General features: G+C 42.8%; 1 protein-coding gene across 1 annotated transcript in view; it reads right to left on the bottom strand.

Moving 5' to 3' along the window:
- Nucleotides 1–279: 279 nt before the first annotated feature.
- LOC124000380 (heparan sulfate glucosamine 3-O-sulfotransferase 4-like) overlaps nt 280–13,646 on the bottom strand; it is an 88,751-nt gene continuing 75,384 nt past the window's right edge. Inside the window, exon 2 of the mRNA XM_046306699.1 lies at nt 280–2,462. Within this exon, the coding sequence (XP_046162655.1) occupies nt 1,808–2,462 (655 nt within the window). The 3' untranslated portion in view covers nt 280–1,807. The remainder of the gene's footprint in view (nt 2,463–13,646) is intronic.

Below are 13,646 nucleotides of genomic sequence, written 5' to 3'. Positions count from 1 at the left end.
GGAAGCCACCAGGGGATATCGGCACAGGGAAGCCTCAGTGGAAGGTGTGACTGGGAAACTGAGGCTCTGAGGTAAGTGTTCATGCTCAGTGCTTGAACGGGTAGTAGATTCTTACCTTGATTGAATCAATTGCTCTGTGTAACGAGCTGCTGCATCCAGCCTCCCCTGGGTGACAGGGAGGCCGGCAGAGAGTGAACCAATCCAGCCTGTCACGGCCGACCAGAAAACAGGGAAGATGAACAGTGTAATGCATCATATCTGTGGGCAACCATTGATGTGTAGAAGACTGTATTTATTGACTCATTGACTGCATTGATTGTCTCAATTGATGAAAAGTCCAGAGACAGTAGTAAGACAGCAGACAGACGCACAGAAAGCTATGCAAAAAGGATGACGGTTCTTATTTCATGGAGTGAGACATAAAGTAACATTTTTAGAAAAGCAAAAAAGGACTGTAAAACTCTTATAATCTGTGCCATGTATACAAACCTGGATGAAGATGAGCACAAGTGGGTTGAAATGCGATGATGTACATAATGTTTCCTCAACAGGTTGACATATTGCAGTCAGATACATGATACTCTCAAAACAATGTGGGAGATTTACTGGGTAAACCTGTGCATAATAACATTTTGTCTGAAGCAAATCCTCAATTTGACATTGACAATGATGTTCCAGGTTTACTTAATTAACCCATTTGTCTCTTAATGACAGAAGACTGCGTGGCACCAGATGTTTGTTAACTCCCTTCTGTTGGGTCCTCCTCTGTTGTTCTTCACCTCATCGACTTAACAATAACAGGAGAACCCCATTGGCTCGCAAATCTCACTGCATTTTTTCCCCCATAGTAGTTCTGTCACATTTATCATATAATAGCTCTATATAAAATAGTTTTCCTAAATTTATAATATACTTTGTGCACACCTCAAATACTGTTACTTCAGATTACTGGGCATACTTTGCATGGGTGTGACATTTACAGTAATCCCTTAATGTGTGTGAGAAATACAATTTAGTTTATACACCATATGCCAATTCCAGCTTCACAAATGATGATATACAAAAACTATTTGAAATATATGTACTGTACATTCGTTTAAAACATGTTACCTACAAGTGCAGGTCAACAAAAATATTGATTCTGAGGAAATTAAAGCTATGCTTTGGTAAACTTGGATTGACAAAAAAGGAATAGTCTCCATTTATAATACATATACACGGACAACCTCAAATACATCATGAGGGTCACGTCAAGGGATAATTGTACTGTAAGATTAATTTATTTTCTTTTATCTCTACAGTGTCGAAATAAATCATCCAGAATACTTCATGGCCTCAGTCATCTGAGTAGTATGACTGTTTTGTACTGTACGCTGGTGTGTGTGGGCGAAAGGGCAACAAACTGCATGGAAAGTAAAAGGAGAAGAAGCAGGCAGAATACACCCTTAGGGCTCAGGAGGTAAGGACACTTAACTTATCGCATGCATGCATCGTCATAGTCGACATGATTCATATATCAGCTCTATGTTTTTAAAACAAAAGGAATAAAATCATCTCCCCTTCACAAATATAAATATAATTTTATGTATAGTATGTACAATAATGTTTTAGTTTTGTGGGAGAGAATAGAAGCATATCGGTAAACTCTTTTTTTCCTATTGATACAGACACCTTCTCAAAGACAGCCATGATTGATTGACATACTCAAGCACTCTCTCAGAGGATGAAGCGGTAGGGACAGACAGTGGATGTGTTATTGAGAAAGGCTGGTGGTGTAGCTGTGGCTGTGACGTGGGGCAACCGTCTGTTAGTTCTGAGAGCCCCGAGAGTCACTGCCCTCCTCCAGCTCCCACTCAAAGTTCTGGCCAGTCATTTGGTAGAACATCATGTTAAAGGGTTTGAAGAATTTGTGCAGTCGGCGGATAACATCCGGGTCAATTTTAGGGTGAGTTCTCCCCTTAGATTTGCCGAGACATCTCGGGGTGCTGCTGTCCTCTGGCTTCTTGAGACAAGGAAATCCCTTCGTTTTGTTGAAGTAAAAGTGTTTATCCGTGACGATCCGCTTGAGTCCCAGAAAGTCCTGCACCTTGCCCATCTCGCCAGCGGGATCAACAATAAGCCTCTCTCCACTGACAAAGTGCATCTGGGCGAGAGGGAAGTACTGCATCCACGTCTCCAAGTGGAGCGCGTAGATCCCTATACGTAGAGCACTCCACGACGCATCTATTAGGCCCAGCGTCCGGTTCTTAAAGGCCAAAACCTCAAAGGTTGGGATCTCAGGTTTTTTGGACAGAGTCTGTGTGTAGTCTGAAATGGCCCTGGTGACAGGGTTGCGGACCACAATGATTAACTTGATGTCCCTGGCCATCGTGTGGATGCGTTTGGGGGCGTGGCTAGTCACAAAGTAGCTGGGTGTCTTCTCCATGGTGATTTGTCCCTCCAGCGTCGAAGGCATCAGGTCTCTGTGAACACAGAAGCGGCAGTTAGCTCAACTCTGCTTATACTGAACTCTCTGCACCTACTGCAACTTAGCTCAGCTCTGTTTATACTGAACTCTCTGCACCTACTGCAACACAAATGAGGTACTCAAGGACAGGGTACAAGCACATTTGGTATTTAAAGGAGCAATAAATGATTTGAAATTACAAGTGAAAATAACTGTTATTATCACTGGACATTATGTAGCGAGGAGAAACATACAGTTTATTTCATCCGTGGAGTAATATGGGCAAGATAAAAGAAACGGAAGATGTAACGGCAAGTGAGCAAGTGTGCTCATTGCCTAATTGGCTCCATCTGTGTTACTCCAGGAGCTGTTTTGGAACTTTAATAATGAGTTCACTGCATATCATTAATACTGCTGGTGCCTGGGGTATTGTTTTGTCATACATTTATTCTGTGTGCTCCACACTGTGTGCCTGCCCTGAGTTCCATTCCTTAGCATTCATTTCCACTTCTGCGTTGTGTGCAACACACTTATTCCTTTTCTTTCTTAAGGTTAGAGGCTGTTCATTGAAGGGAATAGTGATTAATTATACGATTCTTTGTGATAATTTGTAGTAGAACAGAAATGGCCCTGCCTTGAGAGATTTATCTCAGGGATAACAGGAAACCATTTGCCAGTGCCGCAAATGTTATGTTCAACTTTGTCTCTGGGACTAAGTTGAGGGATAAATCAATGTGGAAGCAAATGTAATTCATACATACGAAAGAGAGATTAGTTCCTACAGTTTCACTGTTTTCCTCTATGGATAAGCATTATATTTACCTCCAGCAAATCAATATTAAATGTTTACATTGTTTTTCATTGCAATCCATGTTCTATTTGTTTAGACATGATTACAGTCTAAATTGGCCACATTAAAAGCTGTGAATGGTATAGCCTTTATATACTTACACCAAATAGAAACATTAAATATAATACAAGTTTATGAACACGGTACTAAATGCTATTGATTTGATGTTTTACAATCTCCTTGCTGTATGCAAGTAATTATAGTCTTAGTCATGCTATATTTTCTTTGAATTTGTGAAATCTACATCTCATAATTATTAAATTACTTCAAAATAAATGATTCCACTTTCGTTTGATCAATTTAGATTGTCATCAGCATAGACCTAAGATGGTACAATATAGCCACATCCATTGTTTGCATCCCCGACACATTCTATATGAACTGTTCTCTTTGCAAAGAATCCAATTTACTGGGAGAAACAAATCAAGTGTTATGTATATACATATTGACTCCCCTCACACCAAATGCAGACACACATGGACACTGACCCTTAAGTCTCACAAGTGGTCTGTTAATGTCATTTCTGTAACAGTATTGCACTCCCGATGGGTAATTTCCCCCTGGATTCTGTTTGGCTCAAGATACTATAGAGGCTGTGGCTATTTCTTAGGCTGTAATGGGATTTAAAACATACCTACAGATTGCATAGTGACTGGAAGGAGTATTAGTTTTCATTACATTCCATCAATGTTCCACACTTCCTCAGTGGGGTAATGAATGGCTAAAGATTGTTTTTCTCCCTTCAAGGTCTTCAGCTGATGGCTATTTAAAGTCAAGTCTAAAGCATGTTAGATGGTAGTGAAGGTGTGCCATCACTGTGTATGAGAACTAAAGCACAGAGAGAGGAAACTCAATAAAACACACCACAATGAATCGCCTTGAAACAACCTATGTACGGCACATCCTAAAAAGAACCATAAGCACAACATAGCACGCCTCAACAGTAACGTGTCATGCCTCCCATTGACAAGACAGATACATTATTCTCAATGTGACCTCTTCTATATAAAAGTCAGCCACATAATACGCTATTGTCCTAATCAGGCTTAATTAAAAAATATATATGTGGAGGTTGAACAAGCACGCGATACCTTCATCTCCGATTGAGGTCAAACTGATTGAGAATGAATCCGTCATGGATCGTGTACATCGAAAATGTCAGTGGAACAGAGAGGCGGAACAGAAATCACAATGCTGATAAACAAGCTAATTTTCCTGCATGCGCCAGGCAGATGACTCCTCTGGCCTTGCACTCTGGCGGAACTGAAGTAAACAAGAGCAAAGAGTTAACTCTAATTTCTCTACGCATCAGCTGTTGAGCTCAACTTGGGTCATTCAGGTGGGTAAGTAAATAAAACACAGAACGCTAAAGAGGCCCGGCGAACCATCTGCTGTTTACTCAGTTAGACCACATAACACATCTCTTAGCATTTACCTCTGTACCATAACGGCAGACCCTCTAATTTATACACTGAGGGCTGGATTCAATCCCAACCGCTGATATTCAGCGATATAGCGAGCTTGAAATGTAAATGTAATATCTGATTGAGCCAGCATATGCAGCGCTTATCGTGAATGCAGTCTCCGCTAATGCGGGAACATTGTCTTTACACGATAATAGGGCTACAACGTGGAACATCGGCAATACGTATTGAATCCAGTCCTATCTAACATAAGTGTAAGGACTTCCCGTTTCCTGAAAGACAGTGAGTCACTCACGTCCTGATACGGGGATGCAGTGGTTATATGACAGAGTACAGCACATGGTGGTCGTGCTTGTATCAATGAGCTTGATGCCTTGATAAGCTCCTTTCCTGAGGACGGCTCACCTCTCACAGTTCTGGGCGACTTTAACCTCCCCACGTCTACCTTTGACTCATTCCACTCTGCCTCCTTCTTTCCACTCCTCTCCTCTTTTGACCTCACCCTCTCACCTTCCCCCCCTACTCACAAGGCAGGCAATACGCTCGACCTCATCTTTACTAGATGCTGTTCTTCCACTAACCTCATTGCAACTCCCCTCCAAGTCTCCGACCACTACCTTGTATCCTTTTCCCTCTCGCTCTCATCCAACACCTCCCACACTGCCCCTACTCGGATGGTATCGCGCCGTCCCAACCTTCGCTCTCTCTCCCCCGCTACTCTCTCCACTTCCATCCTATCATCTCTTCCCTCCGCTCAAACCTTCTCCAACCTATCTCCTGATTCTGCCTCCTCAACCCTCCTCTCCTCCCTCTCTGCATCCTTTGACTCTCTATGTCCCCTATCCTCCAGGCTGGCTCGGTCCTCCCCTCCCGCTCCGTGGCTCGATGACTCATTGCGAGCTCACAGAACAGGGCTCCGGGCAGCCGAGCGGAAATGGAGGAAAACTCGCCTCCCTGCGGACCTGGCATCCTTTCACTCCCTCCTCTCTACATTTTCCTCCACTGTCTCTGCTGCTAAAGCCACTTTCTACCACGCTAAATTCCAAGCATCTGCCTCTAACCCTAGGAAGCTCTTTGCCACCTTCTCCTCCCTCCTGAATCCTCCTCTCCCCCCCTCTCCTCCTTCTCTGCAGATGACTTCGTCAACCATTTTGAAAAGAAGGTCGACGACATCCGATCCTCGTTTGCTAAGTCAAACGACACCGCTGGTTCTGCTCACACTGCCCTACCCTGTGCTCTGACCTCTTTCTCCCCTCTCTCTCCAGATGAAATCTCGCGTCTTGTGACGGCCGGCCGCCCAACAACCTGCCCGCTTGACCCTATCCCCTCCTCTCTTCTCCAGACCATTTCCGGAGACCTTCTCCCTTACCTCACCTCGCTCATCAACTCATCCCTGACCGCTGGCTACGTCCCTTCCATCTTCAAGAGAGCGAGAGTTGCACCCCTTCTGAAAAAACCTACACTCGATCCCTCCGATGTCAACAATTACAGACCAGTATCCCTTCTTTCTTTTCTCTCCAAAACTCTTGAACGTGCCGTCCTTGGCCAGCTCTCCAGCTATCTCTCTCTGAATGACCTTCTTGATCCAAATCAGTCAGGTTTCAAGACTAGTCATTCAACTGAGACTGCTCTCCTCTGTATCACGGAGGCGCTCCGCACTGCTAAAGCTAACTCTCTCTCCTCTGCTCTCATCCTTCTAGATCTATCGGCTGCCTTCGATACTGTGAACCATCAGATCCTCCTCTCCACCCTCTCCGAGTAGGGCATCTCCGGCGCGGCCCACGCTTGGATTTCGTCCTACCTGACAGGTCGCTCCTACCAGGTGGCGTGGCGAGAATCTGTCTCCTCACCACGCGCTCTCACCACTGGTGTCCCCCAGGGCTCTGTTCTAGGCCCTCTCCTATTCTCGCTATACACCAAGTCACTTGGCTCTGTCATAACCTCACATGGTCTCTCCTATCATTGCTATGCAGACGACACACAACTAATCTTCTCCTTTCCCCCTTCTGATGACCAGGTGGCGAATCGCATCTCTGCATGTCTGGCAGACATATCAGTGTGGATGACGGATCACCACCTCAAGCTGAACCTCGGCAAGACGGAGCTGCTCTTCCTCCCGGGGAAGGACTGCCCGTTCCATGATCTCGCCATCACGGTTGACAACTCTATTGTGTCCTCCTCCCAGAGCGCTAAGAACCTTGGCGTGATCCTGGACAACACCCTGTCGTTCTCAACCAACATCAAGGCGGTGGCCCGTTCCTGTAGGTTCATGCTCTACAACATCCGCAGAGTACGACCCTGTCTCACACAGGAAGCGGCGCAGGTCCTAATCCAGGCACTTGTCATCTCCCGTCTGGATTACTGCAACTCGCTGTTGGCTGGGCTCCCTGCCTGTGCCATTAAACCCCTTCAACTCATCCAGAACGCCGCAGCCCGTCTGGTGTTCAACCTTCCCAAGTTCTCTCACGTCACCCCGCTCCTCTGTTCTCTCCACTGGCTTCCAGTTGTCTCGCATCCGCTACAAGACCATGGTGCATGCCTACGGAGCTGTGAGGGGAACGGCACCTCAGTACCTCCAGGCTCTGATCAGGCCCTACACCCAAACAAGGGCACTGCGTTCATCCACCTCTGGCCTGCTCGCCTCCCTACCACTGAGGAAGTACAGTTCCCGCTCAGCCCAGTCAAAACTGTTCGCTGCTCTGGCCCCCCAATGGTGGAACAAACTCCCTCACGACGCCAGGACAGCGGAGTCAATCACCACCTTCCGGAGACACCTGAAACCCCACCTCTTTAAGGAATACCTAGGATAGGATAAGTATTCCCTCTCACCCGCCCCCCTTTAAGATTTAGATGCACTATTGTAAAGTGACTGTTCCACTGGATGTCATAAGGTGAATGCACCAATTTGTAAGTCGCTCTGGATAAGAGCGTCTGCTAAATGACTTAAATGTAAATGTAAATGTAAACTTAGACAGGAGAAAAAAACTGTGTGACTACTACATATTATGACAACAAAGCTGCAGTTCTCAATATGAGAGGGTAGAAAAGGTCATTTCAATAAGTACTTTGAAAGCATGCTGTTCTGAAGTAGCACATTGTAAACAGGAAAAAGGTTGTTTTTTAACATTCATTTTCATTTGCTGCTTTGAAGTTAAAAGCAATTGAATTGCTTCTCGTCAAGATTTCTAATATACAGAGGGAAAAAAGAGGAGGATGACAGCACTGATAATTTCTGTCATGTGTTTCAAACTCATGCAAATGGAATGTCTTATGAATCATCCAACCAATGGAGAGCTACAGATGTTAGGCCAAGACTCAGACAAACACCTATTGTAAATATAGTTGCTTCGCCAGGTTGGGTGCCACTATCTGTGCACTGTGAACTGGGTATAGGTTCACCCCACCGACCATCACAGCTTTAAACCATTTCACATAGAGACTAAATGAATGCTACATTCACACGTCTGGAGCGGTTACAAAACATTCAGGAAATGCACATTTCCTTTCAACACACAGACTACCAACAGTGCCATTTAATGTCCATCTCTTAAACGTCGACTGAGGAAGTCTTCTGCTACACTCACTATGAGGGGGCTCTGGAACATGCCCATGCATTTCCCTCAATGAATATGTTTCATTACGCCCTGTCAAAACCATTAAAGAAGAAAATGTTGAGGCATGACGAGTTGGGGAAAATATTCATTTGCATCCCAGACACTAATAAGGCCAAGCTGTTTCTTGGTGTATGGAAAACATTGCTGCTGAGAGGCTTGGTCATTTCTAATAAAACACTGGCACAGTAATAAAAGCTGCTCCAATCTCTCATTTGGCTTCATCGTAGGCACTGGTACTGAATCGAACTCACAAAGCCATGTCATGTCAATGGCATTTGTACAATCCCTGAGCAGTCCACACACTGTGGGTCCTATCCAGGGAGAAAACAACATTTGATTTTTTTCTCGTGAGGAATACTGTAAATGGACTTATTCTGTCTTTGTTAGTGGATGAAGGCATTATTTTGTAGAAGAAAAGCGGGGGCATTTTGCAGCTGTTTTCTGGCACACTTCCATCTCCCAGCTTTGGAATTGTACTTGGTACGTGGTAATGAGCACAACATTGGTGTACAATTTGCTAGTGCGAAAATAGGGAGAGGTGAGTTGAATTAAAACAGAACACAGACTCCCCGCTGTAAATAAGCCCATTATACTGCAGAAGAACAGTGTGCTTCAATGGAAGAGTTAACTAGAGAACTGACAGCTGGTCCTGATCAAAACCTTTTTCCAGCTCTCTTCTTGAGATCCCCTGAAGACCATTCCACTTCCAACAGTGGGGGAGCCAGGCACTTTCTCTACCCACCACGGCAGACTGGCGCGCTGAGATCTGAAGCAATGTTCACATTCTCTTTGGACATAGAACATCATGAAATAAAACAAAGGCAAGGGAGAAAAAAAACTTTATGGACCCTTGGAATATCATAATAAACTGCATGATTAGGCCATTATTATTATACATTGGCCAGTAAATTAGCCTATTTTTCACAAGATTAAAGCCAGAGGAGGAGAATAGGACCAATCGCATTTCAAGGATTCAGGAGATATTATCGGCAGCTTTCAAGTTCACTTTCTGTGTCACTCTTTTAAGTTCTGTGGCTTTAGATCAGAACCGAAACCGTACTCTGCAGATCCATCCCTAAGAGAAAAATATTTTCAAACATTACTGTTTTTATCAGCACTCAAATACACAGGTCTTGCAATACTGGGAACATGCCCCTCAGTTGAATATATACATTGTTACTTCAAAATGTTCCTCACTTGTGTTTGTTTACGTGCATTTGGATGAACTGAAGAGAGTGCTTCAGGCTACACACATACAATTTGCTCACAATAGCCCTTTATATTATACGATTGGTGTGGCAATTACAACAACAAGCAGATGTGATGGCCTGTATTCTGCTTCAGAGCACCACAGTGAATAGACAAGTACAAATTGTCAGTCACCCTCATTGTCTCTCAATGTCATTTATTTACCTTACCCAAACACAGTCAAGAATTGATTGGAATAAAATAAAAGTCCAAACAGTAATTGCTGGTCACACCTGAGTATGTCAGAAGCAAAGAGTAAAATGTGTATCCAGGGCATTTTTGCAGATCTGGTTCAGTTATGCAGAACCAATTAACAATATGACAGATTGAACTTGATAGATTTCCTATCCTGCATGGGAAAAACAGCTAGGAACACTCATCTGGCCACTTAGGAGATTTGGCTGCAGCTGATCATGGATGGAAGAAACTCCACACATCTCTCTCATACTAAGGCCTTTGCATGAGTGATGAGTGAGGGACATCTATTAGTGCGTGGATAAGCATGTGGGCGTAAAATATATAAAACCCACTTCACATCAGAGAAAGCCCCATATGGCTCACACCACCGTTCGAACAAAGTGACATAAAACCACCCATGGAGAACATTCAATATATACCCATGTTAAGACATTGTCATCAACCCAGAGTGCTGTTTGACAGTACAGTGCACACTGTCATTGTACTATACAGTACATGTTTCACAACAGGGTGTTTTAGTTGAATTCTTGATCCAGGAATCATGGAATCAAAAAAGCAAAGACTGAATGTTGATTAATAACTCAAATGGCTTTAGATTCTGAATTTGACATTTTAGTCATTTTACAGTTTGTGCATTAATCTTAAGATACTGTAGCTAGGTGGGACTAGGTCTGTGGCGGTCATTACATTTTGTCAGCCGGTGATTGTCAAGGAAATAACTGCCGGTCTCACGGTCATTGACCGTAATTAACATAAACACATTTAGCATCTCCTGTCTTCCACGCATAGCCTACTGATGCAGATCTTTGGAACATCTACATTTTAAAAAGTCTAATAAATCAATGTAATATAGCCTACACCATCAAAATAAATCCACGATTTAAAGAATCATGATATGAAGAAAATGTAGTATATTTCAGAAGAACAGAATAGCGTACTCTGCGTTGTCCTTATGTTTGGCCCTGATCTGGCTGTGCCATATGGCTGTGGGCTACACTAGTTCATTTAGCAGACCAGATTTGCTTAGAATTCCGTGGAATTATTTTCTATTATTTTATTGTATGAAGAATACAATTGAACATAACTGAATAAAATAGAAAGGACATTTTCTCCAAACGATTTGAGGGAGTGCGCACATGCGGCTATTCTGTTTTGAGATGTTAACAAAGAAACAGGTACTCCTATATGCTCAATTTAGAGTTATTTAGTTGTGATACAAATGTTGGGCTATATGTTTGATTTTTAATACATTCTAAGGCTGCATGATTCAACTCTAATGATGATTTGAAAAAAGTTGCATGAAAGGCATGAGCTCTACTTTGTTTTTTTGCACAGGCTGTACACACTTCATCAGTCTCTTGTTCACAATTTAACAAGCACTTGATAATGCCTCGAATTTCCCGGCTGAATCCCCTTTGTGTGGCCATACTCCCCCTAAAAAAATCCATGCCTTTTCCGGCCCGTGGCCATTGGGCCCTTGGTCTGGATATAATAATTATAATTCCCTTCTCCCCACTGCGTTCTGAACCACCTCTTACATGGCACTTGATCGGGTCTTTCTCACAGGCTACAAGTGAAGACAGACACATCTGGGATGCGATTGGGCACGTCCTTATCCAATTCCGAGACACATATTGAATATATTGGAAGAACTGTCCACATTTACTTTTTGCCAGCCAACAAGATAAGTAGGCCTAACGAACAGCAAAAGCACTAACCTATGTCAATCTAAAAGTTGACCTATTCTATTCTGCGGGACAAATAAATATTCCAAACATAGTCCGGGACAGTTGTGGGAAGCGATAGATCCCAAATTAATACAACCACTAACATAAAAAAAAAAATGTTTTTTAAGCAATGAGCCTGACGCAACAGATGAGAACGTTTAGCTTAAAATGTTGATAAACTAATAGACTATCACATTATTAGCGCAGCAATGTGCACACGGCAGTAGGCTATAAGAGCAAATGTTCCATTAGCAGGAAAACTTCATTCTTAAAAGTGACCACAAATGCGATTATACATGTTATGCTTTTATTATAAAGGTGCATTTTTATGGTGAAAATGATCTTCCCCAGACTTGAAAATCACGGGCTGCGTATGTATGCCAGTTAGGCTCTACACCCGTTGTAAAGCCGATTAATGCGTTTCATTTTAAGATGTTATTTGGCCACTTTAGTTGTGATACAAACCTTATCAAAACATATAGGCTTAAGGGAGAGGCTACATGAGGTGTGCGACTATGATTTTAAAAAGTTGTTAAAAAAAACATGCATTGTTTGCCTTTAGCTGGGCATCATTCACAAGTGATAATATATCATTTACAAGTGATAGGCTAATATTGTCACCCATCACACTATTCTTGATTTAATCTTGTCTTTACTGCCCCTGAACAGGCAGTTAACCCACTGTTCCTAGGCCGTCATTGAAAATAAGAATTTGTTAACTGACTTGCCTAGTTAAATAAAGGTTAAAAAAAATAAAAAAACATACTAAATAATATGTGTGATACATTTGTTTTGATTTAGAATGGACCGTTGTCATGCACCTTTCTCGAAACAGGGATAGTGGAAAAAAAATACATGTAATCTATGCGCTTAAATAGTGAATGAGGACGCTTTTCCCTGGTTGATTTTCATGCCAGCCAGGTAGGCTATACTCCTGTTTTAAAGAGAAGCAATCTGCTTAATATTAGGAAGGCTGAGAAATAAATATAGTAGGCAACATGAGCTCATGGGCTCTCATGAAGTGTTTGATTTGATTTTCGATTACATTTGCATTGTCAGAGTGATTAGAGGGACAATAGAGTGCAGAGTACCAGGCAGTTAGCACGTTTGGTAGGACACTAATGTCCATCAGCAGCATCAGAGCTTGGAGAAGCCTAATTACCGTGACTAAATGGTCACATGGAATTTGACTGCCACCATGACTCGTGACTGCCGGTGTGGCGGTAATGAGGTCACCGTAACAGCCCTAGGTGGGACAACCACATCTCAGTCATAGTAAGTACTTTTTTCATCAATGAAGTATCCATCAGCAAAGTCAGTGATAGTAGGAATAAGTCAAGTGTGAGTGTTAGCTCAGAATAACAATATTTTATTCCTAGATTATTTATTTAACTAGGCAAGTCAGTTAAGAACAAATTCTTATTTACAATGATGCCTACCCCAGCCAAACCCTAACCCAGACGACACCGAGCCAATTGTGCACTGCCCTATGGGACTCCCAAATACAGCTGGGGAGCCAACTCGGGAGCCTCTAATAGCTTGTGCAATTCTCCTAGCCAGAACTATATTTGTCCACAGCACTGCACTCCAAACTAGAATTTGGAGTTGGCCAAGACTCAACTCACGCTCTGTGACAGTCAATTTGTTGGTGTAATATGACCGATGTGATATATCCTCTCGCCCACAAACTTAATATCAAACACTTGTTTACTGTTCATAGTGTATGGATTTAATACAAATAATGCTGATGATATCCCTGACAGTATCTGCTCCAAGTTGCAGATAATTCTATAGTTATAAGTTTTGGATTTGTCATCATCTTCATCATCATCCTTAATCATCGGCCTTAATCATCAGTTTCCAATATACTGTACTGTCTTTCTTTCTTCCTTCCTTTTGTATTGTGTTGTCGTGGGTGTTGATGAGTGCTTACAATATAGAGGTCGCATTGCTTTGAATGTAAACCCACCAATCTGTAGCTGTAGCTTCTGTAGCTCAGTTGGTAGAGCATGGCGCTTGTAACGCCAGGGTAGTGGGTTCGATCCCCGGGACCACCCATACGTAGAATGTATGCACACATGACTGTAAGTTGCTTTGGATAAAAGCGTCTGCTAAATGGCATATATTATTATATTATTA

Source organism: Oncorhynchus gorbuscha, linkage group LG16, assembly GCF_021184085.1.
Source record: "Oncorhynchus gorbuscha isolate QuinsamMale2020 ecotype Even-year linkage group LG16, OgorEven_v1.0, whole genome shotgun sequence".
Classification (NCBI taxonomy): Eukaryota; Metazoa; Chordata; class Actinopteri; order Salmoniformes; family Salmonidae; genus Oncorhynchus; species Oncorhynchus gorbuscha.
Note: the sequence above shows the minus strand (reverse complement) of the source record. Positions and strands in the feature narration are given on the sequence as shown.